Raw genomic sequence first — 26,182 nt, forward strand, 5'->3', positions numbered from 1 at the left:
ATTTTGTCTGTCATAGTTGATGTGTACCTATGATGGAAATTACAGGCCTCTCTCATCTTTTTAAGTGGGAGAACTTGCACAATTGGTGGCTGACTAAATACTTTTTGTCCCCACTGTATATACACACTGAGTGTACAAAACATTAGGAACACCTTCCTAATATTGAGTTGGGGCATGGACTCTACATACTCAAACTGGTGCACCTGGTACCTACTACCAAATATTATATCTGTTTGGGCTTCTTGCGGTCAATTTGCAGTCTACAAATGATTTTTAATTATGTTCCGGCCCCCTGACCATCCGCTCAAGAAGAAATCGTCCCGCGGCTGAATCTAGTTGATGATTCCTGGTGTACAGGCTTGTGTTTGAGGTCAACACTGACACAACTGATTAAACTAATCAACTAACACCTACACAACACTAGTAGCTTTCTTCCAAGTTGGGAATCAGTTGTACATCCCCCAGCTTTAACCAATATAAGCCAAAAAAGAAACAGAGGTCAAGACTAGTGCGTTCCCTGGGGAAACATTATGCTATAACACTCACTATTTGCCGTCACTCGTCCATCCTGCCCGGGCGATGTACTCTGCCCCGGGGAACAGGGAGGTGAAGGGGAGAACCAGCTCCTTGTTTTGGATGCTCATGATCTGGAGACACACACACAGACAGACAGACACACAGACATACACACAGACATACACTGAATTAGTCTCCTCATAAACACAATGCAGGGAGCAGAGAGAGAAATAAGAGAACGAAAGAGAGAGAAGTTGAAAGCAGATGCAACTTACTTTGCCTTGGTTGTTAGTCTTTATCTCTGCCAGTTTGAGGGTGGTTTGGGGGTTTTTACTGCCTAGAAAAATATAAAACATTCAGATTATAGATAGAGGGAAAAGAAAACTCTTGGTCTACTCTTGAAATGAATTTATGTGTGTTACTACATACACATACTGTACAATCCTACATGAGCAGGCCTTAACCTGCGCCAGGGGGACTCAACCTGCGCCAGGGGGACTCAACCTGCGCCAGGGGGACTCAACCTGCGCCAGGTGGACTCAACCTGCGCCAGAGGGACTCACCTGTGCGGGGGTATCTGTAGGCATCGGTCTTCCGCTCCTCCAGGGCTGGAGAGGGAACATGAATGATCTCTACCTCCGTCTCATCCACCTCTTCATACAGCAGACGCAGGGTTTTCCCCCCTTCTGAGTCTAACAGAAGAGATAAGCAGGTTAGACAGGTGGACCTCATGTTCTTGAAAATGCATACAGATACAGCTAGCGTTTATGACAAACATCTTCATGATGAGTGTCTGGGGCAGGTTGAAGCCTGTATAATGTTCATCAAAGCATGACTGATTGACTGACTGACAGACTATTTGATTATAGAGGAGCTCAATTTCTCACATGAAAGTGAGTACTGCTCTACTCATATGGAAGGAGTGATAGATGGTGACCCTACTCACCCTCTACGGCAGATGGACTCCACCAGTAGCCAGTGAAGCGATCAAACTCCTCCTGGATCACAAACGTGGCCACGCCCGCAGACTTGGGGTCCTCCTTCACATTATCCAGACCTGACCCAGGGAGAGGGGATTAATTCATTTTATTAAATCTATGCAGTGCCAGCAACATGGCATAGAGAATGTTTACAATTCCATACAACTACAGTACACAAACGTCCAACAGTTGCTGACCCCTCTGACCTTTGTGACAGAAGGTGAGTCTCCTCTCCTCCCCAGACTTGATGTTAGCCAGCCACAGGTCGTTGTTGTTGATAAATGCAATGAAGTTGGGCTCTCCTGGGGAGATCTTGGGGTCCATGCGGGTCCCTGAGCACTGTGTCTTAATCTCCACTGGCTTCATGGGGGCAGACTGCTTTTAAATCAGGAAACACACTCTCAGTGTACAGGGTCGTATTCATTAGGCACCAAACGTTACAAAACAGACTGAAACAGGGACGACCTCGACTTGTCCAATAGAACTGCTTATTTTCTAATGAATACAACCCTGAAGACACTTATCCATATATTACAGCAACAGTCATTCATTGCGGTGGCTTTGGGTGCTGTGCAGTTCATGCACTAATGCTTATCTCATGCACGAATGCTTATCGCAACTACAGGATTTTAAAATGACATTTAATGATGTAGATAACAATCCAACAATTGTCATAATTGAACCACAACAGTAGATAATCAAAGACTGCTTGCAATGATAGATTCAGTCTTAGACTGATATTTTAGTTTGAACAGCGAGGCGGGCAATGTTTACAAAATAACATAACGGTAGGTATGTCTGCTAAATTATGTAAATGTATGTGTCAAATCGAACCCATATAGCCAACCTATTTTCTAGAATCTATAAACTAACCACATCTTCAGAGAACTAAGGGAAGAAGAGAGCGTAAAGCTCTAGAAAGCACTATAAAAGTTACTCTAACGCACTTACAGTGTCTTACAAAAGTAATCAGACCACTTGGATTTCTACACATTTTGTGTTACAAAGTGGGATAAAAATGTATTTCATTGTCATTTTTTGATCAACAATCTACCCAAAATACTCTGTAATGTCAATTATTATAATTTGTTTTATTATGTATAACTAAAATATAGTTGTTGCATAAGTATTCAGTCCCTTTGCTTAGGCAAGCCTAAATTAGTTCAGGAGTAAAATTTGGCATAACAAATCACATAATAAAGTTACATGGACTCACTCTGTGTGAAATAATAGGGGTTGGCATGATTTTTGAATGACTAAGCCTTCCTCTGTCCCCCATACATACAACATCTACAGTGCTATGAAAAAGTATTTCCCCCTTTCTAATTTTCTCTACTTTTGCATATTTGTGATACTGAATGTTATCAGATCTTCAACCAAAACCTAATATTAGATAAAGGGAACATAAGTGAACAAATAACATAACAATTACATATTTATTTCATAAACAAAGTTATGCAACACCCAATTCCCCTGTGTGAAAAAGTAATTGCCCCCTTACACTTAATAACTGGTTGTGCCACCTTTAGCTGCAATGACTCCAACCAAATGCTTCCTGTAGTTGTTGATCAGTCTCTCACGTCGCTGTGGAGGAATTTTGGCCCACTCTTCCATACAGAACTGCTTTAACTCAGTGACGTGTGGGTTTTCAAGCATGAACTGCTCGTTTCAAGTCCTGCCACAACATCTCAATTGGGATTAGGTCTGGACTTTGACTAGGTCATTCCAAAACTTCAAATTTGTTGCTTTTTAGCAATTTTCATGTAGACTTGATTGTGTGTTTTGGATCATTGTCTTGCTGCATGACCCAGCTGCGCTTCAGCTTCAGCTCACAGACGGATGGTCTGACATTCTCCTGTAGAATTCTCTGATACAGAGCAGAATTCATGGTTCCTTCTATTAAGGCAAGTCGTCCAGGTCCTGAGGCAGCAAAGCATCCCCAAACCATCACACCACCACCACCATGCTTGACCTTTGGTATGATGTTCTTACTGTGGAATGCAGTGTTTGCTTTTCGCCAGGCATAATGGGACCCATCTTGTCCAAAAAGTTGACTCAAGTTTGCCAAAAAGCACCTGGATGATCATCAAGACTCTTGGAAGAACGTTCTATGGACAGATGATCCAAAAGTATAACTTTTTGGACGACATGGTTCCAGTAATGCCTGGCGAAAACCAAACTCTACATTCCACAGTAAGAACATCATACCAAAGGTTGCTGTCTAGCCATGATCCCCAACATCTTGACAGAGCTTGAAGAATTTTAAAATAATAATAATGGGCAAATATTGCATAATCCAGGTGTGCAAAGCTCTTAGACTTTCCCAAGAACACTCACAGCTGTAATTGATCCCAAAGGTGTTTCTAACATGTATTGACTCAGGGAGCTGAATACTTATGCAATGACTATTTTTAGTTATTACATTTTTATTAATCTAAAAAATAAAAGTTAGAATTTGTCTTCCACTTTGACATTAGAGTATTTTGTGATAGATTGTTGACAAAAAAATGACAATTAAATCCATTTTTATCTCACTTTGTAACATGTGAAGAAACCCAAGAGGTTTGAATACTTTTTCATACCAAGACGTTTTCCTGCCAACTTTACCACGCCTTTTCTATTCATCTGAAAGGTATTGCCGGCAACAAAGCCTGTACTTTTATTTCCGGCAACCGACCTAGTCACAGTTGCTGTAATGTATTTAAAAGTCCCACCAACCCCCTCATCTTACCATCTTTGGCATGCATGAAATCATGAACATTATATTGTTGTCCAACATTAAACTTGTCAATCACACAGCTTCACAGAAATGCTTTTAATGCATTTATTCTCTCCGTTTAAATGTATGTAGTGCTGTCCTTGAGCGGTGATTGTCTATTGTCACAGAAATGCTTTGGCATTTACCATGGGGGAATGCACACTGCCATTTAATCTTTTTTTCTTGACTTTAACAGGTAAATATTTAAAGGCCCTTATATTTAGTTAATCAATTATAGTTTAATATGCATAAGTTTCTAACTTAAACAACAAATCGCTTGTAGGCTATCTCTGTCTTCAGACATAATAAATGTTGGGGGGTTTGAAGGAAGAGAAAGCGCGCGATGGTGTGATCACATCCAAAGTGGATCAAAAAAGCAACTTCCTGAAATCACCCTATAGAGGTCAATTATTATTTATTTTTTATACAACTTTTGTTACATGACAGCGGTTCCACACGTTCGTGACACTCAAGTTGTGTGGGAAAAATATTATTTATATTTTATTCTGTTATATCCATTATATAAATTCTTACTATAAAATATAGGCCCTTTGTGTGTTGACTGATCAGGGCAGGGGAATGTAGGCTAAGTGTGTCTCTTGTCTGTTTAATGAACAAAATTAAATAATCATTTGCACAGACCAGTAATATAATTAAACTCAAAATATACTATTCTATTGAAAATAAATTGTATTAGTTGTATGTTTCTTAGGAACTGCATAAACAAATTAATAATGGATTTCTTTGTCTAGCCAGCTCATACAATTACCAGAACATATCTGACAACGTTTTGAGTTGCCAACTTTTTATTCACCATACAGGAAAATACAAGGTAATTATTTACAAGGTGGCTCTAGCAAGCTGCTAACTCACTGTTGTGAATGTGAAGAAATTAAAGCAGTGGATGGTCTAAATTTAAATGGAGGAATTTAGAACTGCTGATGTAGAAAGCTTTATAAATACACTTGTTTGATGATAAAGGGGGGTAAAACTCACAATGAAGCCGTTGCTGCCCCCGTCCTGACAATAGAAGAGGCTGTTGCTGGCCTGGAAGAGGAACAGGCCGGTCTGGGTGTGGTAGTCGTAGGAGGTGATCCCAAACGCTCCCAGACGCTTACGCTCCCTAAGCAGCTCCTCTTCCCGGGAATAGGCCCCCTGGTGCGGGGTGGCCTGGAAGTGTTGGAAAGATGGAAAAGCAATTTTGCAATCATTATAATCATTTTATGATTATTCAATGGTTATTTAATCGTCATTGTCTGGAGTTTTTGTGGGTGTCTGTTAACGTCTGTGATGTAGTCATAAAAAATAGCTGCACCTCTGTTCGTTCCACTTTCCTATGTGTCTCCTGGCTTCGGGTCTTGTTATATTGTTCTGTACGTTGCTAGCAAATTAGCTTCCTGCCATCCAGGACCTCTATACCAGGCAGTGTCAGAGGAAGGCCCTAAAAATTGCCAAAGACTCCAGCCACTCTAGTCATAGACTGTTCTCTCTGCTACCGCACGGCAAGCGGTACTGGAGCGCCAAGTCTAGGTCCAAAAGGCTTCTTAACAGCTTCTACCCCCAAGCCATAAGACTGCTGAACAGCTAATCAAATGGCTACCTGGATTATTTGCACGGACCCCTTTTTTTTTTTACACTGCTGCTACTGGCTGTTTACTATCTATGCATAGTCACTTTACCCCTACCTACATGTACATATCACCTCAATTACCACGACTAACCTGTACCCCCGCACATTGACTCGGTACCGGTACCCCCTGTATATAGCCGCGTTATTGTTATTTTATTGTTGCTCGTTTATTTTTTACTTTATTTAGTAAATATTTTTCGGAACTCTTATTTTTCTTAAAAACTGTATTGTTGGTTAAGGATTTGTAAGTAAGCATTTCACGGTAAGGTCTACACCTGTTGTATTTGGCGCATGTGACAAATAAAAATTGATTTGATTTGATAAATGTAGCTGCGTGGCACTAGCAGAGGCTCTAAAATATCAACTGCGGCACTCACTGCACCTAAACTATACCGAAACTAATTTCACACATAATAATAGATTTACCCTAAAACCAATATTAAATTGACAATAGTCTGATAGGTGACAACATTAATTGTGAAATTGTGAATGAAGAGACTTATGAACAGTGCAGCGTTTGTAGGCTAATTGACACAGATGCAGGGAACAGAGCAAATGCTTATTCTTACCAAAAAGAGATTTTTTCAAATGCTCCTGAAGAGACGCATGCAAGAGAGCATGGGCCATAGACCGTATGGCACGGGATTGACTAGTTAGATATGTGGTGAATTGATCAACCGCGGCGCTATCCATGGTGCTGAATCTCCGCTTTTGCTGCTATTGCGTTCCTGTTTATTTTGCGCAGCATCGGATATGCCACAATAAGCAGGTTATCATAAAGTAAAAACAGCCACAACCCTTCCAAATTCCCCTGATAGCCAGGTGCAAGGGGATAGTTAAGGACCTAACAAGCTGGCTGACATCTTTCAGTCAAAGGTAGGCTAAAACAGATCTAATTTTCACTAGGCTGTAATAACCTCATCATTACCAGTCGGCAAACAGTGCTTCATAGGCCTACATTAAAACTAGGCTACATTAACGAAATAGCCTAGTGTGGTTACAGAGAACTTTGAGTTGATTCAATTACAGCAAATACAACAAGAAACACTTTGATTCCTGTGAATATGTACCAATTTACAGTGGTATTATCATGTCACATTTTTGGGGGTGGTATTATATAGCATTTCCGGATTGAACGGGAATACCGGGATGCCCGGGAGGGGCTTGCAATTTTTTCTGGAAGGAAAATGTGTAGATTTCGGGAAAATATTCAACCCTAGTTTGGATGTCATTAGGTTTCAGTGGAACAAATTAGATAAGTGATATTCACCTGGAAGTGATCCAGCATCTGTTTCCACGACAACACCAAGAGGGCCTCTTTCCGGATCTTCTTGGGGATTTCTGAGTAGAGCAGTGAGTTCTCTCTACTTCCGTAAGGCATTCCTGATAGATAGAGAGACATTGGAAGTGAAAACAAGTTAAGTAATCAAGGTACAACTTGCAACATAGTGTAGTCTGCTAAATGGCATATTATTATTATTATTATTATTAGTTAATTGAAAAACGTGCACATTACTCAATGAAGCACTGATTGAGCAATAGTGTGACGATCTTCAGTGGCAGATGGCCTTGGCTCACCGAGGTAGTACAGTCGATGGGAGTGGGGGCCTGACTCATAGTTTTTCTGCACAAACTGGAAGTCATGGGGCGCTTTGTTGGCGATCATTCCTGAGTATTTCCTGCTGCTGTGGATGATGTCACGCAGGCCATCCCACGAGTGCTTCTCCACATAGAACTGAGACGGCACATCCTCCATCTCCACCACCTCTGTGCTGTCTGTTAGCCCATCCACCGCCGTCATATTCACTTCGAATGAACTGAGAGGGGGGAAGACACAACCCAAAGACAACCCACTGGTAATTTACATGCTCACGAACAATGGCACTTGCATCTAGTATGGGAACGCACAGACAGAGACACAGACACACACAAATGTATTGGCCTACACAGTGGGTTTTCTAGCACAGTTTCCCAACCCTGGTCCTCGAGTACCCCAAACAGTTTCGATGTAGCCCTGAACAAACACACCTCATTCAACTCATTGAGGGCTTGATGATTAGTTGACAAGTTGAATCAGGTGTGCTTGTCCAGGGTTACAATTAAATGTGTATTGTTGGAGTACTGGAGGAGCGGGGTTGGGAAACACTGATCTAGCACTCCTATCTGCACAGGTCATTTGAACACACAAGGACACCATACCTTTTCCAGTAACCTTCTGTTTTGTCTTCACTCTATGCATTCACCGGCCAACAAGCCTCAACCAGATTCTGCAACCTAAAGTTAAACATTCAAATAAAAGGGTAAATCAATCTTATATAAATTGAACAACACCAACCTATAGATTCATTCTGAATCCATGTGTCTTAATCAATGTGACAATCCTGCATGCGGTAAAGGTTTGGTATACTTTTAGTCAATGAGAATTTTGCAACGTAAAGCTTCACTTTCTGAACATTCGAGATGTGTAGTCCACTTGTGTAGCTAGCATGACTGACTTTGTGCTAGCTAGCCAACGTTGAATTATTTCTGCGTTATGAAAGGAACTAGACACGGACACGAATGATCTGTTTAGTGTGTTAACACACTATTGTGTGTTAACAGAATGCCGCAGCCCGTCTGGTGTTCAACCTTCCCAAGTTCTCTCACGTCACCCCCCTCCTCCGCACACTCCACTGGCTTCCAGTTGAAGCTCGCATCCGTTACAAGACCATGGTGCTTGCCTATGGAGCAGTGAGGGGAACGGCACCTCCGTACCTTCAGGCTCTGATCAGTCCCTACACCCAAACGAGGGCATTGCGTTCATCCACCTCTGGCCTACTGGCTCCCCTTCCTCTGCGGAAGCATAGTTCCCGCTCAGCCCAGTCAAAACTGTTCGCTGCTCTGGCACCCCAATGGTGGAACAAGCTCCCTCACGACGCCAGGACAGCGGAGTCACTCACCACCTTCCGGAGACATTTGAAACCTCACCTCTTTAAGGAATACCTTGGATAGGATAAAGTAATCCTTCTACCACCCCCCCAAAAAAAATAATAAAAAAATAAAAAAATAATTGGTAAAGTGGTTATCCCACTGGCTATAGGGTGAATGCACCAATTTGTAAGTCGCTCTGGATAAGAGCGTCTGCTAAATGACGTAAATGTGCCCTTGAGCAAGGCACTTAACCCTAATTGCTCCTGTAAGTCGCTCTGGATAAGAGCGTCTGCTAAATGACTAAAATGTAAATGTAAAATGTTGTAACCAAGTATTGGTGCTAAACTGTGTGTTATTGGATGCTAGCATGCTAGTTAGCTATGGTGTCATAGGATACGGTGCCCTGGGCGGTTTTCACCGAAGAATACTGTACCAAGTTAGCTAGCTGAATAAACTAAGTTAGAGTCTATTCCTAGAAAACATTGAACCGCTGTAGTTTACAACAATTATAATTTCTAAAGTGGAAGTTGGGAGAGTTATATTTGAGTGTTTCAGTGAAAGGTAAGTGAGGGAGGCCCTGCTCTCTCGCTTCCCCAGATGTTTAGGTAATTTTATTCCGATCTCTTTTGCATTATTGTAGCCTTTTCTGTAGCCTATCAACTATGCCTCTGTCTATCCCTGTTCTCTCCTCTCTGCACAGGCTATACAAACGCTTCACACCGCGTGTCTGCTGCCACTCTAATCTGGTGGTCCCTGCGCGCACGACCCACGTGGAGTTCCAGGTCTCCGGCAGCCTCTGGAACTGCCGTTCTGCGGCCAACAAGGCAGTTCATCTTAGCCTATGCTACCCTCCAGTCCCTCGACTTCTTGGCGCTGACGGAAACATGGATTACCACAGAAAACACTGCTACTCATACTGCTCTTTCCTCGTCTGATCATGTGTTCTCGCATACCCCGAGAGCATCTGGTCAGCGCGGCGGTGGCACAGGAATCCTCATCTCTCCCAAGTGGACATTCTCTCTTTTCCCCCTGATGGATCTGTCTATCTCCTCATTTGAATTCCATGCTGTCACAGTCACTAGCCCATTCAAGCTTAACATCCTTATCATTTATCGCTCTCCAGATTCCCTTGGAGAGTTCATCAATGAGCTTGACGCCTTGATAAGTTCCTTTCCTGAGGATGGCTCACCCCTCACAGTTCTGGGTGACTTTAACCTCCCTACGTCTGCCTTTGACTCATTTCTCTCTGCCTCCTTCTTTCCACTCCTTTCCTATTTTGACCTCACCGTCCACCCCTACTCACAAGGCAGGCAATACGATTGACCTCATCTTTACTAGATGCTGTTCTTCTACTAATCTCACTGCAACTCCTCTCCAAGTCTCTGACCACTACTTTGTATCCTTTTCTCTCTCGCTCTCCTCCAACACTACTCACTCTGCCCCTACTCAGATGGTGATGTACCGTCACATCCTTCGCTCTCTCTCTCCCGCTACTCTCTCCTCTTCCATCCTATCATCTCTTCCCTTTGCTAAATCCTTCTCCCTCCGATCTCCTGATTCTGCCTCCTCAACCCTCCTCTCCTCCCTTTCTGCATCTTTTGACTCTCTATGTCCCCTATCCTCCTGGCCGGCTCGGTCCTCCCCTCCTGCTCCGTGGCTTGACGACTCATTGCGAGCTCACAGAACAGGGCTCCGGGCAGCCGAGCGGAAATGGAGGAAAACTAGACTCCCTGCGGACCTGTCATCTTTTCACTCCCTCCTCTCTACATTTTCTTCCTCTGTTTCTGCTGCTAAAGCCACTTTCTACCACTCTAAATGTCAAGCGTCTGCCTCTAACCTTAGGAAGCTCTTTGCCACCTTCTCCACCCTGCTGAATCCTCCTCCTCCTCCTCCCTCCTCCCTCTCTGTGGATGACTTCGTCAACCATTTTGAAAAGAAGGTTGACGACATCCGATCCTCATTTATTAAGTCAAATGACACCGCTGGTCCTGCTCACACTGCGCTACCCTATGCTTTGAGTTCTTTCTCCCCTCTCTCTCCAGATGAAATCTTGCGACTTGTGACGGCCGGCCGCCCAACAACCTGCCTGCTTGACCCTATCCCCTCCTCTCTTCTCCAGACCATTTCCGGAAACCTTCTCCCTTACCTCACCTCGCTCATCAACTCATCCTTGACTGCTGGCTATGTCCCTTCCGTCTTCAAGAGAGCGAGAGTTGCACCCCTCCTCAAAAAACCTACACTCGATCCCTCCGATGTCAACAACTACAGACCAGTCTCCCTTCTTTCTTTTCTCTCCAAAACTCTTGAGTGTGCCGTCTCTAACCAACTCTCCTGCTATCTCTCTCAGAATTACCTTCTTGAGCCAAACAAGTCAGGTTTCAAGACTGGTCATTCAACTGAGACTGCTCTTCTCTGTGTCACGGAGGCTCTCCGCACTGCTAAAGCTAACTATTCTGCTCTTATCCTTCTAGACCTATCTGCTGCATTTGATACTGTGAACCATCAGATCCTCCTCTCCACCCTCTCCGAGTTGGGCATCTCCGGCGCTGCTCACTCTTGGATTGCGTCCTACCTGACAGGTCGCTCCTACCAGGTGGCGTGGCGAGAATCTGTCTCCGCACCACGTGCTCTCACCACTGGTGTCCCCCAGGGCTCAGTTCTAGGCCCTCTCCTATTCTCTCTATACAACAAGTCACTTGGCTCTGTCATATCCTCACAAGGTCTCTCCTATCATTGCTACGCAGATGACACACAATTAATTTTCTCCTTTCCCCCTTCTGATAACCAGGTGGCGAATGGCATCTCTGCATGTCTGGCAGACATATCAGTGTGGATGTCGGATCACCACCTCAAGCTGAACCTCAGCAAGACGGAGCTTCTATTCCTCCCGGGGTAGGACTGCCCGCTCCATGATCTCGTCATCACGGTTGACAACTCCATTGTGTCCTCCTCCCAGAGTGCAAAGAACCTTGGTGGACAACACCCTGTCGTTCTCCGCTAACATCAAAGCGATGACTCCATCCTGCAGGTTCATGCTCTACAACATTCGCAGAGTACGACCCTACCTTACACAGAAAGCAGCACAGGTCCTAATCCAGGCACTTGTCATCTTCCGTCTGGTTTACTGCAACTCTGCGTTGGCTGGGCTCCCTGCCTGTGCCATTAAACCCCTTCAACTTATCCAGAACGCTGCAGCCTGTCTGGTGTTCAACCTTCCCATGTTCTCTCATGTTACCCTGCTCCTCCGCACACTCCACTGGCTTCCAGTTGAAGCTCGCATCTACTACAAAACCATGGTGCTTGCCTACGGAGCTGTGAGGGGAACGGCACCTATTTACCTTCAGGCTCTGATCCTACACCCAAACGAGGGCACTACGTTCATCCACCTCTGGCCTGCTAGCCCCCCTACCTCTACGGAAGCACAGTTCCCGCTCAGCCCAGTCAAAGCTATTCGCTGCTCTGGCACCCCAATGGTGTAACAAGCTCCCCCACAATGCCAGGACAGCGGAGTCACTGACCACCTTCCGGAGGCACTTGAAACCCTACCTCTTTAAGGAATACCTGGAATAGTATAACAGTAATCCTTCTACACCCACCCTTCCCCAGTGGTGGTTGTCCCACTGGCTATCCTAAGTTGAATGCACCAATTTGTAAGTCGCTCTGGATAAGAGCGACTGCTAAATGACTTAAATGTTAAATGGTAGAAGATAGCAGACGCATAAGGAATGTCCCACATTCCATTGGTGGTATTGTTGGATTTTACAGGAATGCATGACACCTTAGCTAACATACTGTATAGTGAAAGTAAAAACAAAGAAAATAAAAAAGTAAATAAATGTGGTCTGTATGGAGAGGGTTGGGTTATCAGTTCTAAACATTTATTTTTCTTCTCTATACTGCCTGCAGCATTATCTATTTTGCCTGCGCGCATAGGCCTAAGTATATGACAGGAAGTTGTTGGTCGGAGCACGTATCCCGAGTCACCCGAGGAGCGCGTATTAATCGTGATGTAGAATTCATTGCGGCCAGCAGGTCAAACGAACCACTAAAATGAACGAGCTCACTCAGAAAAACAAATCATGACTCTCGAGTCAGTAAAAAGAGTTCGCAAACTGCACATTAACAATTTTGATACTAATGTTAGCAAGTGTGGCCCCAAGGTGTGCATATGGGCTATCAGAGTTGACATGGGCCAAGGTCCCCTTTGACTCTCTTTCCCACTGGGCACAAACTGGTTGAATCAACGTTGTTTCCACGTCATTTCAATGAAATGACCCTGAACCAACGTGGAATAGATGTTGAATTGACGTCTGTGCCCAGTGGGTTGTGTTGATGGGATTTCAGAGTACTTGCTATTCATCTATCATTCCCTTTCAGATTATGTGAAAGAGAAAACATTCAAGCATTGGATGTAAAGGGATCTGAATACCAATTGCCATAGAATGCTCGGTGTCCATTGCACAAACCGACCTGCCATAACCCCTCAGCCCAGACTGTACAATTTCACATTGAAGGTCCAGAAGGAGCTGATGGGTGTGTAAACAATATGACAATTGCTCAAAATAGCCTTCTGGTAGGTTTGGGTATAGATGCAAATTGGTCCTAGATCTGCAAGGGACAATCAAGGGGAAAGGAAAATATGGGCAGGCTCGGGGGGTTGGATTAGGAATGGGTAGACATAAATTGCACCATACAGAAGAGGTACAAAGAAGTATCATTTCTGCATTTGGAAAGCAGGAAGTGATAGCTGACAAGCTGTTGTCATCCACACATCGCCTGTCTTGGAACCTCATATTTGGAGCATATTTGGAGCACACTGAGTATACCAAACATTAGGAACACCTTCCTAATAAATTTCACCCCCTCTTTTCCCCTCAGAACAGCCTCAATTCGGCAGGGCATGGACTCTACAAGGTGTCGAAAGCGTTCCACAGGGATGCAGGCCCATGTTGACTCCAATGCTTCCCACAGTTGTCAAGTTGTCTGGATGTCCTTTGGGCGGTGGACCATTCTTGATACACACGGTAAACTGTTGAGCGTGAAAAACCCAGCAGCGTTGCAGTTCTTGACACAAACCGGTGCGCCTGGCACCTACTACTATATACCCGTTCAAAGGCACTTAAACCTTTTGTCTTGCCCATTCACCCTCTGAATGGCACACATACATAATCCATGTCTCAGTTGTCTCAAGGCTTAAAAATCCTTCTTTAACCTGTCTCCTCCCCTTCATCTACACTGTCTATGTGATGGAAAGAGCAGGTGTTATTTTGTATACTCAGTGTATATAAATGGAGTGATGACTACATAATCTGAGTCACTGTAATTTCCTCTCCCGTTCATAAAGATTTTAACTCAAATGTCTACCATTCTAAATATCAGATTGGTTGGTAGCTAAAATTGGGAAAGGAAAACAGGGAGGGGGGAATAATGTAATGACCAGTACGACATAGCCTAGTTAGTAGCTATCTTTGTTCTCATCAAGGGCCGGGGTCACACAAAAACTAACTGTTTACTGTAGCTAGCTACAAGTTGGCAACAATGTCGTGATTAGCTACATTGTATCTCTAATAGAACGTACGTGTTACATCAAAAGCGCAATCTAGCTAGCTACATAATACCTCAACGTTTCCAAGCTAGGGTAGGATACATTGTAATATGACAGCTCTCTTAAAATGACAGTTCTCGGGTTTACCAGCTATGAGTTAGCTGGTTCCATAGTAAGCCTGTCACTCTAGCTACATCGTCCTGTCGGAAACGAGTTTAGAAGCGAATACTTACCAATCCGGCTACTACTTATTTCCCCAACTATCCTTGGCTTTACTAGCTATGTATTAAAATAAACAAATATTACTACTGCTAAAGGTTGTGTCCATGGCCCAGAATGTGTAATAATATAATCAGCGTCTCATCAGCGACACTAAGAAGTACTTCCGGGTCAAGGAATTTCGAAAATGTTCAAAATAAAAGTCCCCCATGTAAAAGTAGAAAACCTGAATAGATGTCAAAAGGTTGTATTTATTCATGATATATGAAAAATAATTGTCTAAACATGAACAATGATTCATATTTGTTCATATTTAAGTGACATTTGCATTAAATGTGGGTTTTAAATGCCCCCAATGAGAATCACTGTATATGGAATAAATATTGGCTTATAGAGCAAAAACTATTCTGGGTGCAGGAGTAAAATGATTGTAGGGAATACTCAGTAGGGTCTGTAGAATGTATATATGGTGTCATTTCATGGGGGTCTGAATAATACGGAGTGTTGCTGGCCTTTTACTGTGGTCAAACAGATTAAAATGGGGTGCCTGGACACTATACGGAACAAATATAGCACTGTACAGGAAAATAATTATTTGTGCAGATGTAAAAGTGGGGTGGGGAGTTCTTAGTAGAGTATGTAGAATGTATATATGGTGTCATTTCATGGGAGACTGAGGTCTATATGCCCAGCAACACTTTCTACTCCACCCATTCTATTGGTCCCAATACAATACACTATAGGCCTATTTTTACATTTTTACATTTTAGTCATTTAGCAGACGCTCTTATCCAGAGCGACTTACAGTTAGTGAATACATATCTTTTTTATACTGGCCCCCCGTGGGAATCGAACCCACAACCCTGGCGTTGCAAACGCCATGCTCTATCAACTGAGCTACATCCCTGCCGGCCATTCCCTCCCCTACCCTGGACGACGCTGGGCCAATTGTGCGCCGCCCATGAGTCTCCCGGTCGCGGCCGGCGGCGACAGAGCCTGGATTCGAACCAGGATCTCTAGTGGCACAGTTAGCACTGCGATGCAATGCCTTAGACCACTGCGCCACTCAGGAGTGTAAAGGGATCTTGGCTTATAGAGAAATAAACTGTTCTATGTGCAGAGGTATAAGTGTGGTTGGGAGTATTCAGTACAGTCTGTAGAAACCACCTTCCAATGACCCGGTGCTATTCATGGTCCTGAAGTCAACCCCTATATACACACTAACCTATCAACACTCAAGAAACAAACACAAGGCAAACTTTTAAGTCAAAACAAAAATCAAATGTATTTACAATTTAAATGTAATGTACATCAACCAGGCTATAGGTACAGTCATAGGTACTACCGTCACCAATATAATAAAATATGTCTGTTAAAATTCATGGATATTCATTTCAGTGAAGGCCATACAACTGCATGCGGATTGCCCGTTGGGCCAGCTGTGTTCTGGTGGTATAAACCTACCTAACCAGTTTAATACAATTGATGGCCCATCAGCAGGCAATTAAGTATACTAAGCAGCCTGTTTTTGTTTTAGTGTTCGTTTTTTAAAACAATGCTAAGCAGCCTGTGAGAAGGTCTGTGAGAGGGCTTTGTGCATGCAGGAACAGTCGTGTATGCTTTTTACAGAATAGTGTAGGTTAACAGGAAGAATAAACCAATATCACGATATGCCTTACTCATATCAATATCAAACGGTATCGATATCATATCAAATTATCGATATTGGTGCCCACCACTACATTAAATAAATAACACATTTATATTTAAATATCATTAAATTATTATGTGTATACAGTGCCTTCAGAAAGTTTTCATACCCCTTGACTTCTTCCACATTTTGTTGTTATAGCCTGAATTCAAAATGGATTAAATGGATTTTGTTTCTCACCCATCTAAACACAATAACCCAGTGAAAACATGTTTTAAAGAAATGTTAGCTAATTTATTGAAAATGAAATACAGAAATATCTAATTTACATAAGTATTCACACCGCTGAGTCAATACATGTTAGAATCACCATTGGCATCGATTACAGCTGTGAGTCTGTCTGGGAAAGTCTCTAAGAGCTTTGCACACCTGTATTGCACATTATTTATTTTTTAATTCTTCAAGCTCTGTCAAGTCGGTTGTTGATAATTGCTAGACTGCCATTTTCAAGTCTTGCCATACATTTTTAAGCCGATTTAAGTCAAAACTTAGGTCACTCAGGAACATTCTATGTTGTCTTGGTAAGCAACTCCAGAGTATATTTGGCCTTGTGTTTTAGGTTATTGTCCTGCTGAAAGGTCTCCCAGTGTCTGTTGAAAAGCAGACTGAACCAGGTTTTCCTCTAGGATTTTGCCTGTGCTTAGCTCTATTCCGTTTCTTTTTATCCTAAAAAAAACTCCCTAGTCTTGCCGATGACAAGTATACCCAAAACATTTGCAGCCACCACCAAATATGAAGAGTGGTACTCAGTGATGTGTTGTGTTGGATTTGCCCCAAACATAACGCTTTGTATTCAGGACATAAAGTTTATTTCTTTGCCAAATTTGTTGCAGTTTTACTTTAGTGCCTTATTGCAAACAGGATGCATGTTTTGGAATATTTGTATTCTCTACAGGCTTCCTTCTTTTCACTCTGTCATTTAAGGTTAGTATTGTGGAGTAACTACAATATTGTTGATCCATCCTCAGTTTTCTCCTATCACAGCCATTAAACCCATCTACCAATAGGTGCACTTCTTTGTGAGGCATTGGAAAACCTCCCTGGTCTTTGTGGTTGAATCTGTGTTTGAAATTCACTGCTCAATTGACGGACCTTACAGATAATTGTATGTGTGGGGTACAGAGATGAGGTAGTGATTCAAAAATCATGTTAAACACTATTATTGCACACAGAGTGAATCTATGAATCTTATTATGTGACTTGTTAAGCAAACGTTTACTCCTGAACTTAGGCTTGGCATAACAAAGGGGTTGAATACTTATTGACTCAAGAAGCTATTTCAGCTTTTCATGTTTTATTAATTTGTAAAAATGTCTAAAAAACATAATTCCACTTTGACATTATGGGGTATTGTGTGTAGGCCAGTGACACAAAATCTCAATTTAATCAATTTAAAATTCAGGCTGTAACAACAAAATGTGGAAAAAGTTTTAGGGGTGTGAATACTTTCTGAAGGCACTGCTGTAGCTTCATTACTTTATTTAGTCATTTAGCAGACGCTCTTATCCAAAGCCACTTACAGTTAGTGAGTGCATACATTTTCATACTGGCCCCCCTTCATTTCATCAGTCTGCTCCATCATTCAAGCTTAAAATCTTAACTTCTTTCAACTAAGTAATTTCCTCTCCGATAACTCATGTAAAACAGTCTTGCATGCCATTGTGAAAAAGCGTATTCACACTGCCCTCGCATAAGACTGCTTTAGAGAACAAGCACACATAAACACCACAACTGCTACTGTTTATTAAAAGTCAGAGGCTGCGGATCCAACTTTTCTGGACCCTTCTTCTCCGCGGTGCAAATAGGCCTACCCATGAGAACTTTTAAAAATACCTACCACTATTTTCTGAACCCTCCAAAATGTACCTCATCTGACAAAACACACTTCCTCGCTTATTTCAATTTCAACCTATCCAGTTACACGCTGCTCATCTGATTCAGTTGTCATAGAGCTTACAATTTCCTCATCTGATAAACCTCCACCACACCTTTCTGTCTCTAAATGGTAGTATTCATTCCCAATATCTTGGGTGTCTGAGATTTGATTGGGCTACGCCACTGACACTCCATCATATGAACTATTGGATACATCAGGTTGAAGATCGGAAGCAGAATCTTTATCCTCAAGTGTGTACATTTTGCATATACATTTCGCAGTCTGAGCAGTTGACATTCCCTCATTTAAACTCTCCACAGGCAATAGGTTTTCTACCTGAGCCTCATTTACAGTGCCGTCAGAAAGTATTCAGACCCCTTGACTTTTTCCACATTCTGTTAAGTTACAGCCTTATTCGAAAATTGATTACATTGTTTTTCCCCTAATCAATCTACACACAATACAATATAAAAAATAGAAAACTGAAATATGACATTTACATAAGTATTCAGACCCTTTACTCAGTACTTTGTTGAAGCACCTTTGGCAGCGATTACATCATCGAGTCTTCTTGGGTATGACACTACAAGCTTGGCACACCTGTTTTTGGGGAGTTTCTCCCATTCTTCTCTGCAGATCCTATAAAGCTCTGTCAGGTTGCATGGGGAGCGTTGCTACGTTTTCATCAAGGATCTCTCTGTACTTTGCTCCGTTCATCTTTGCCTTGATCCTCACTAGTTTCTCAGTCCCTGCTGCTGAAAACCATCCCCACAGCATGATGCTGCCACCACCATGCTTCACAGTAGGGATGGTTTCCTCCAGACGTGATGCTTTACACTTAAAATAAGGGCTGTGTTTCATGTAGGCTTACCCTGGTTTGACGTTTTGATAACCATGTAAATCTCTCTAGGACAAGGTGACTTATCAATACATTTGCCCGCATTTACCCTTAAAAAATGAAATGCTAATTAGCTGCTAATGTGGCTATCATAAAGAACTTCAAATACCACAGTGATCTGGACAGACTGCAGAATTGAGGCAAAGGTAAGAATCTCTGGATTAACTATTTAATGTTAGCTAAATTTAGTAATGAATAAATTGGCTACATTTCTTTAAATTGACAATTCTGTGAACTGTCTTGTGCAAGTTTTAAATTGACACAATACCTGTTAGCAAAGGTGTCAGCTAGAGATGATGTGCAGGGATTTGTAGTCTTGCATGATGTCTACTTTGATGCTAATAAGCATTTTAGAATCTGAGAGTAAATAGAGCCGAATATATTGATAAAAGTCACCTTGTCCAAGAGAGATTTACATGGTTATCAAAACGTCATGCCAGGGTAAGCCTAGTGAATCTAAAATTCCCTATGGGAAAAATGAATGGTGGAAAAATGGAATGGAATGGAACCATTTCCCTGTTTTGACTGCTTTGAAATGGTTAGATATTACTGCACTGTCGGAGCTAGAAGTACAAGCATTTCGCTACACCCGCTATGACATCTGCTAAACACGTGTATGTGACAAATAACATTTTATTTGATTTGATTTAGGTTTTATGGGTATTATGACACCTCCAGTGTGGGGCTCTATAGCCTAGTATAGGCTACGGACCATTTGATTGAGAGAGACCACACAAAATATAGGCACACTTGCGCGCCCAGCACATACATTAGCATACATACATTTTACTTCGGCATCTAGAATAGTTTTCTCTCTATAAGCCAATATGTAATTTATAGGCCTATAGTGTATTGCATTGGGACCAATAGAATGGGTGGAGTAGAAAGTGTTGCTGGGCATATTGACCTCAGTCCCCCATGAAATAACACCATTTATAGACTCTAGTGCTACATCAATAGGTTCTGTAGAATATTATGTTCTTTACATTAATTTACTTAAGCTCCAACCATTTCATATTATTTATCTTATATAAATTTGTACTTCTCTTTAGTTTAGATTTTTTGTAACATTATTTTAACATTAGAAACCAGGGACTGGGACAAGAATTTGGCCCTGGCATTTTTTCCACACCATCCCACATCACTGCGCGCTCCGCCAACTTTTGGGTTGACAATTACTATATTGCAATATTTTACTAGTGTCAAAATAGGACTCCAGAATTGCACTATCTAATATCATAGCCTAATTAATTTGGGGTTCAACACCTGAGGAAGTCGACACATTAACTATACTAAACAAAAACATAAATGCAACATGTAAAGTGTTGGTCCCATGTTTCATGAGCTGAAATAAAAGATCCCAGAAATGTTCCATATGCACAAAAAGCTTATTTCTCTTAAATGTTGTGCACAACTTTGTTTACATCCCTGTTAGTAAGCATTTCTCCTTTGCCAAGATAATCCATCCACCTGACAGGTGTTGCATATCAAGAAGCTGATTAAACAACACAATTATTACACAGGTGCACCTTGTGCTGGGGACAATAAAAGGCCACTCGAATATGTGTAGTTTTTCCCAGATGTTTCAAGATTTGAGGGAGTGTGTAATTGGCATGCTGACTGCAGGAATGTCCACCAGAGAATTGAATGTTCATTTCTCTACAATAAGCTTCTTCACCTGCAGGATCGTTTGAGACCAGCAACCTGGACAGCTGATGAAACTGTGGCTTTGCACAACTTAAGAATTTCTGCACAAACTGTCCGAAGCTACCTCAGGGAAGCTCATCTGCGTGCTCATCATCCTCACCAGGGTCTTGACCTGACTGCAGTTCGGCATCATTTGCTGATGTCAATGTTGTGAACAGAGTGCCTCATGGTGGCAGTGGGGTTATGGTATGGGCAGGCATAAGCTACGGACAACAAACACAATTGCATTTTATCGATGGCAATTTGAATGCACCGAGATTCTGAGGCCCATTGTCTTGCCGTTCATTTTCCGCCATAGCCTAATGTCGCAAGGATCTGTACACAGATCTGGAAGCTGAAAATGTCTCAGTTCTTCCATGGCCAGCATAATCAGCAGACATGTCACCCATTAACCATGTTTGGGATGCTCTGGATTGACGTGTACGACAGCATGTTCCAGTTCCCGCCTATATCAAGCAACTTCGCACAGCCATTGAAGAGGAGTGGGACAACATTCCACAGGCCTGATCAACTCTACGCGAAGGAGATGTGTCGTGCAGTATTAGGCAAATGGTGGTCACACCAGATACTGACTGGTTTTCTGCTCCACGCCCCTACCTTTTCTTTAAGGTGTATGTGACTCCCAGTCATGTGAAATCCATAGATTAGGGCCTAATTAATTGATTTCAATTGATTGATTTCCTTATATGAACTGTAACTCAGTAAAATCTTTGAAATTGTTGCATGTTGCGTTTATATTTTTGTTCAGTGTATCGCTAAATCTAAATATAATACCCACTGCTAGTAGCCATGAATTCATCCAACAGTACATTTTATATACTAAAAAAACTTTGCAGTTGTAGGCTACTACCCATGAGACCTATAGGCCTATGCCCTCGCAATGGCTGGTGCACATTTTGCGGGCACGCTGCTCCATATCTCAAAGCCATATCAAATATCTTGGTTGTAAAATAGTTGCTATTCAGCTGAATATTGAGAGTAAAGAAATATAAATTATACCTACAGAAAGCTGAGACCCTCCTCTCTTCGACAGGGACAAGAGGATGAAGCTTCCAAAGCTGTGTTTTTCCTGTAATTGCATTTTGAAATGTTATACGATCAGAATGCCTTTTTCTCTCAAGTGCTTGGGGGGAGAGGAGAGTGGCTCGCTCATCACAGCAGAAGGCCCCAGCGATGACACAGGGGCTGGGCAGACATTTTAATTACAGAAATCATGAGGATAGGCCTCCTGAGTGGAGCAGCGGTCTAAGGTTCTGCATTGCAGTGCTTGAGGCGTCACTACAGATCCCGGTTCGGGTGCCTGTAGGCTGACCTTAGTCGTCAGTTGAACAGTGTTTTCTCTGACACATTGGTGCAGCTGGCTTCTGGGTTAAGGGGCTGGGTGTTAAGAAGCGTGATTTGGCGGGTCATGTTTCGGAGGATGCATGACTTGACCTTTGCCTCTCCCGAGCCCGTTGGGGAGTTGCAGAGATAAGATAAGATCGCAATTGGATATCACGAAAAAGGGGGTAAAATTAAAAAAAACATGAGGATAATGCACTTTACTGTTTGACCAAATCATGGTTTTAGCCACCCAAAAAATAGGATGTTGTGAGTGAGGTGACAATGTAGAATGTGCTCTTTCTACGTTTATAGGCACCCTTTCTGTTTTTTACAATCCATGATCTTGGCTGTCTAACTGATGACAGAGACAGAGCAGGTCTCTTTGCTGATGCCATGTATGACTTTGATTGTGAGTTTGCATGACCTCAGCTGAGCCCATCTTGGTAGGGGGACCAGCCGTTGCCCACTGATCAGCCAAAGGCTCATTATAGATTATAACAGAGAAATTGTGCAAAAATCTTAACAGGTCCATGGTCAGCCAGCCATGTCACCTTTTTCATTGTTTTTTCCTTAAATAAAAAACATATTTTTGTTTGTGTCAATTTCGACCAACACACCCACCTAAAACATGGTCAAGCCCATCTAGCATTTGCCAGATGGCCAATCCGCCCCTATTATGCACTATGCAAAGCTGAACAAATTATTGATTTCGTATCATACGCATAGCGTTTTACAGCAGACTTTCATTGTGAAGGCAAAATTGGAAAACCGGAAGTCTTAATGCTGCTGCCATGACGTTAATCACAATGCGGCAAGACGTAAACGTAGATCACGAAGGACACCCAGGAACCTTTAACCTGGGGGCTAATTCGGCACTTTTACAGGCCCACAGAGCTTCTATTCGGCTGTGTTGGCATTGATCATGCTGCGCGAACGTTGCGCCGGAGCCTAATCAGAAATCTTGATTTGGTTGGATATGAGACAAGACAATTATTCCTTATTATAAATATCAAATTGTATTCATTCTATTGTAACCATCGGGTATTGAAAGTAGTTTCCCGAAGCTCTAAATTACTCGATATTATTGCATTGGAAATGCAGTCTCTCCAATAACTTTGAAACAGATGAAGATATTCAATTCAAATCGATATTGTCAATGACTGTATAAAAGGTCTATATTTCTTTTATACAATTCCCAGTTCACTAGACATGCACCAGCCCGTGCAACAATCACAAAAACTGGACCCAATTCATTTCACACATTGGCACAAGCGCCCAGATTTGTTAAAACAAAACCATTGGGCAGTTAAACAAGTCCACATATTTGCATAACTCCAATATGGCCATTTATAACCAAATGAATTGTAAAAATTCAAGCAAACAGAACAAAACTTTTTTTACATTGAAAGCCAACAGACAAGTGTGTGGGGACTCAATTTTATTTATACAAAGACCGCAGCCATTCTACTTCAGTGGGATGAAACGGGAAGAATGTGTCGCACCGATACCGGGACGACCGTGCTTGACTGGCTTGTAGGTGATGGAGAACTCCCCCAGGTAGTGGCCGCACATCTCAGGCTGCAGAGAAATATGTACAATGTTAGTGTTGAGCAGGACAATCCTATTACTTGACATTTCAGCTAGAATACAACCTTGACTAAAGAATAACTACATTGTATAGTGTCTACACACTAGAGAACACTTAATACATTGTTACAGGACAAAAATGTGTACAGAAATCAGGGGTTGTGGTTGCAAAAGGTGAGGCAAATGTAGATTAATTGCATGCATGTGAGGGGCAAGAGGTTGAAGAAACCAGCAAAAAGTAAACAAAAATTGTTTACAATTACAACTATTACAACCTCAGGGGAGGCCATGCTGAGTCCAGCAATCCCCAAACCTCACCTTGATTTCAACCTGGTTGAAGGTCTTGCCGTTGTACACTCCGACCATGGAGCCGACCATCTCAGGCAGGATGACCATGTCCCGGAGGTGAGTCTTCACCACCTCGGGCTTCTCCATGGGGGGAGCCTCCTTCTTGGCCTTACGCAGGCGCTTCAGGAGGGACTGCTGCTTGCGGCGAAGGCCACGGTTGAGCCTCCTCCTCTGGCGGGCGCAGTACAACTGCATTAGTTGCTCACTGGAGGAGGACGGGGGTATGGTCATAATGCAGTCAGGGACACTTTCAAATGCACATTAATTAGATCCAAATAGCAGACTGGAGACTATTACAGGGGAGTTCAATGAAAAATTACAGCGAATCCTGACTGCCAGAGACAAAGTGTTCCTTCACTAATAATAAAATAATAATAAAATGCCATTTAGCAGACGCTTTTATCCAAAGCGACTTACAGTCATGCGTGCATACATTTTTGTGTATGGGTGGTCCCGGGGATCGAACCCACTACCTTGGCGTTACAAGCGCCGTGCTCTACCAGCTGAACTACAGAGGACCACAACATGTTAACCCCAAACTGGTTGGCCTTTAGATGTGAACATATTTAGTCATAGCCCAATTCATTACATAATGATTTGTATGAAATGCAAAATGGAGAAAACAAATGAAGATGGAACACAGCCTATTCATAAATGTACCCAACTTTCGAAAGAGAGAGTGCCACTGCCAGACTTCACCCTTCTGCAAGATGGGGTTCATTTAGCATTGGTATGATGGCTACACTCACAGGAACAGCTGAGCTTTCACCAACATACCACAATGCAACCACCAATATTGCCAAATATAGCGGCGCAGTATTGAAATAAATGGTTTACTCACTAGGACATGTCCAGAAGCTGGTCCAAGTCCACACCTCTGTAGGTGAACTTCCTGAAGGTACGCTTCTTCTTGATCTCAACATCCGCCTAGGAAAGCAACACAAATTACTTCAACCCAGTGGACATCGAGGGCCAACGACAACATGTTGAACATGGCATTCACTGTGAAATACTTCATAACATTCCTAGCGACTGTGTTAGTCGGGATTTCGTGCCGAACTCATTTCTCTAAAAGAGAACGTGACTCAGTGAAAAGCATTAGCACTGCAGGCGACACTATGTGCTTAGCATACATCCCAAGCTTTGTGGTAGTGCCAATCTTGTTCCATCCTAAAATTCACCAATGTACCGATTGATAAGTGGTGATAAATCGACCTACATGATGTATTAACTAGAAGGTTTTATAATTTTACTGAGATGGACATAGATTGTCATGTTCGGGTACTTGTAAAATTGGTCACCTACCATCTTGCCTGATGTTCCGGGGAAAAGAACATTCAGAATTCTCGTTGGTCCAAATATCGCGCGACTCACAGGAACATCCGGTTATCAATTTCCGCCCATGCAAATAGTTGTAATTTTCAGTGGACCAGTAGGTGGTGGTATTGCACAAGAAAATTCAATTTCAGCTTCATCAAACCAATCAAACAATACAACTTCTATTGAAGTTGAAGTCCCCATACTCGACTTGCTTCAACAGAGATATCCAAATGAAAACACACAGCTATAAAATTAAAACATTGTATGCACTCAATACTGTAAGTCGCTCTGGATAAGACAGTCTGCTAAATTACTAAAATGTAAAAATGTCATCCTTTTTCATGAAAGTCCTCACAGAAAAATACATTGACATGCAATAACACATAGGCAGGAGATAAAATAAATTAGCATTTTATTATGTTACATTTACTAACAAAGGCAGGTAGCATAGCGGTTAGAGCGTTGGGCTAGTATCTGAAAGGTCCCTGGTTCAAGTACCCGAGCCGACAAGGTGTAAAATCTGTCGACATGCCCTTGAGCAAGGCACTTAACCCTAATTTGCTCCAGCACATTTCACTGCACCATATAATGTCGATCTCCAGTTATAAGTACAGTGAGAGGAAAAAAGTATTTGATCCCCTGCTGATTTTGTACGTTTGCCCACTGACAAAGACATGATCAGTCTATAATTTTAATGGTAGGTTTATTTGAACAGTGAGAGACAGAATGAGAGACAGAATAACAACAACAAAATCCAGAAAAACGCATGTCAAAAATTTTATGAATTGATTTGCATTTTAATGAGGGAAATAAGTATTTAACCCCTCTGCAAAACATGACTTAGTACTTGGTGG

The 26,182-nt window shown here is 42.3% G+C and overlaps 2 protein-coding genes and 1 non-coding gene across 4 annotated transcripts in view; all 3 read right to left on the minus strand.

The window, feature by feature from the left end:
- LOC121535050 (dipeptidyl peptidase 9-like) overlaps window positions 1-14,710 on the minus strand; it is a 34,390-nt gene extending 19,680 nt beyond the window's left edge. The window contains exons 1-10 of one of the 2 annotated variants that reach the window (XM_041841738.1): window positions 14,573-14,710; window positions 8,084-8,158; window positions 7,463-7,701; window positions 7,155-7,267; window positions 5,251-5,424; window positions 1,703-1,871; window positions 1,463-1,573; window positions 1,080-1,208; window positions 792-853; window positions 547-647 (exon numbers count right to left, since the gene is read on the minus strand). In XM_041841738.1, coding sequence (XP_041697672.1) covers window positions 547-647; window positions 792-853; window positions 1,080-1,208; window positions 1,463-1,573; window positions 1,703-1,871; window positions 5,251-5,424; window positions 7,155-7,267; window positions 7,463-7,685 — 1,082 coding nt within the window. In that variant the 5' untranslated portion in view covers window positions 7,686-7,701; window positions 8,084-8,158; window positions 14,573-14,710. Of the gene's footprint in view, window positions 1-546; window positions 648-791; window positions 854-1,079; window positions 1,209-1,462; window positions 1,574-1,702; window positions 1,875-5,250; window positions 5,425-7,154; window positions 7,268-7,462; window positions 7,702-8,083; window positions 8,159-14,572 lie in introns of both variants that reach the window. The other variant, XM_041841737.1, reaches the window with a different exon arrangement.
- Window positions 14,711-23,496: 8,786 nt separating this feature from the next.
- Window positions 23,497-25,389, minus strand: LOC121534584 (40S ribosomal protein S15). Its single transcript, XM_041841164.1, has 4 exons — window positions 25,314-25,389; window positions 24,850-24,935; window positions 23,979-24,213; window positions 23,497-23,651 (listed from the first exon to the last, which is right to left on the minus strand). Exons 1-4 carry the CDS (start codon window positions 25,314-25,316, stop codon window positions 23,538-23,540), a joined length of 438 nt encoding a protein of 145 aa, XP_041697098.1. The 5' UTR covers window positions 25,317-25,389; the 3' UTR covers window positions 23,497-23,537.
- On the minus strand, window positions 24,661-24,795 carry LOC121535826. Its single transcript, XR_005994795.1, has one exon. It is a non-coding gene; the product is annotated as a small nucleolar RNA SNORA35 (small nucleolar RNA).
- Window positions 25,390-26,182: the final 793 nt, after the last annotated feature.

Source organism: Coregonus clupeaformis, chromosome 21 (genome assembly GCF_020615455.1).
Source record: "Coregonus clupeaformis isolate EN_2021a chromosome 21, ASM2061545v1, whole genome shotgun sequence".
NCBI classification, from domain to species: Eukaryota; Metazoa; Chordata; class Actinopteri; order Salmoniformes; family Salmonidae; genus Coregonus; species Coregonus clupeaformis.

Excerpts from the sequence above, each read along its gene's own strand:
- LOC121534584 (XM_041841164.1), bottom strand. Across the intron at positions 24,214-24,849 it reads CAGCTTCTGGACATGTCCTA|TGAGCAACTAATGCAGTTGT; the intron begins GTGAGTAAACCA and ends GTCCTCCTCCAG. Across the intron at positions 23,652-23,978 it reads TCAACCAGGTTGAAATCAAG|CCTGAGATGTGCGGCCACTA; the intron begins GTGAGGTTTGGG and ends ATTTCTCTGCAG.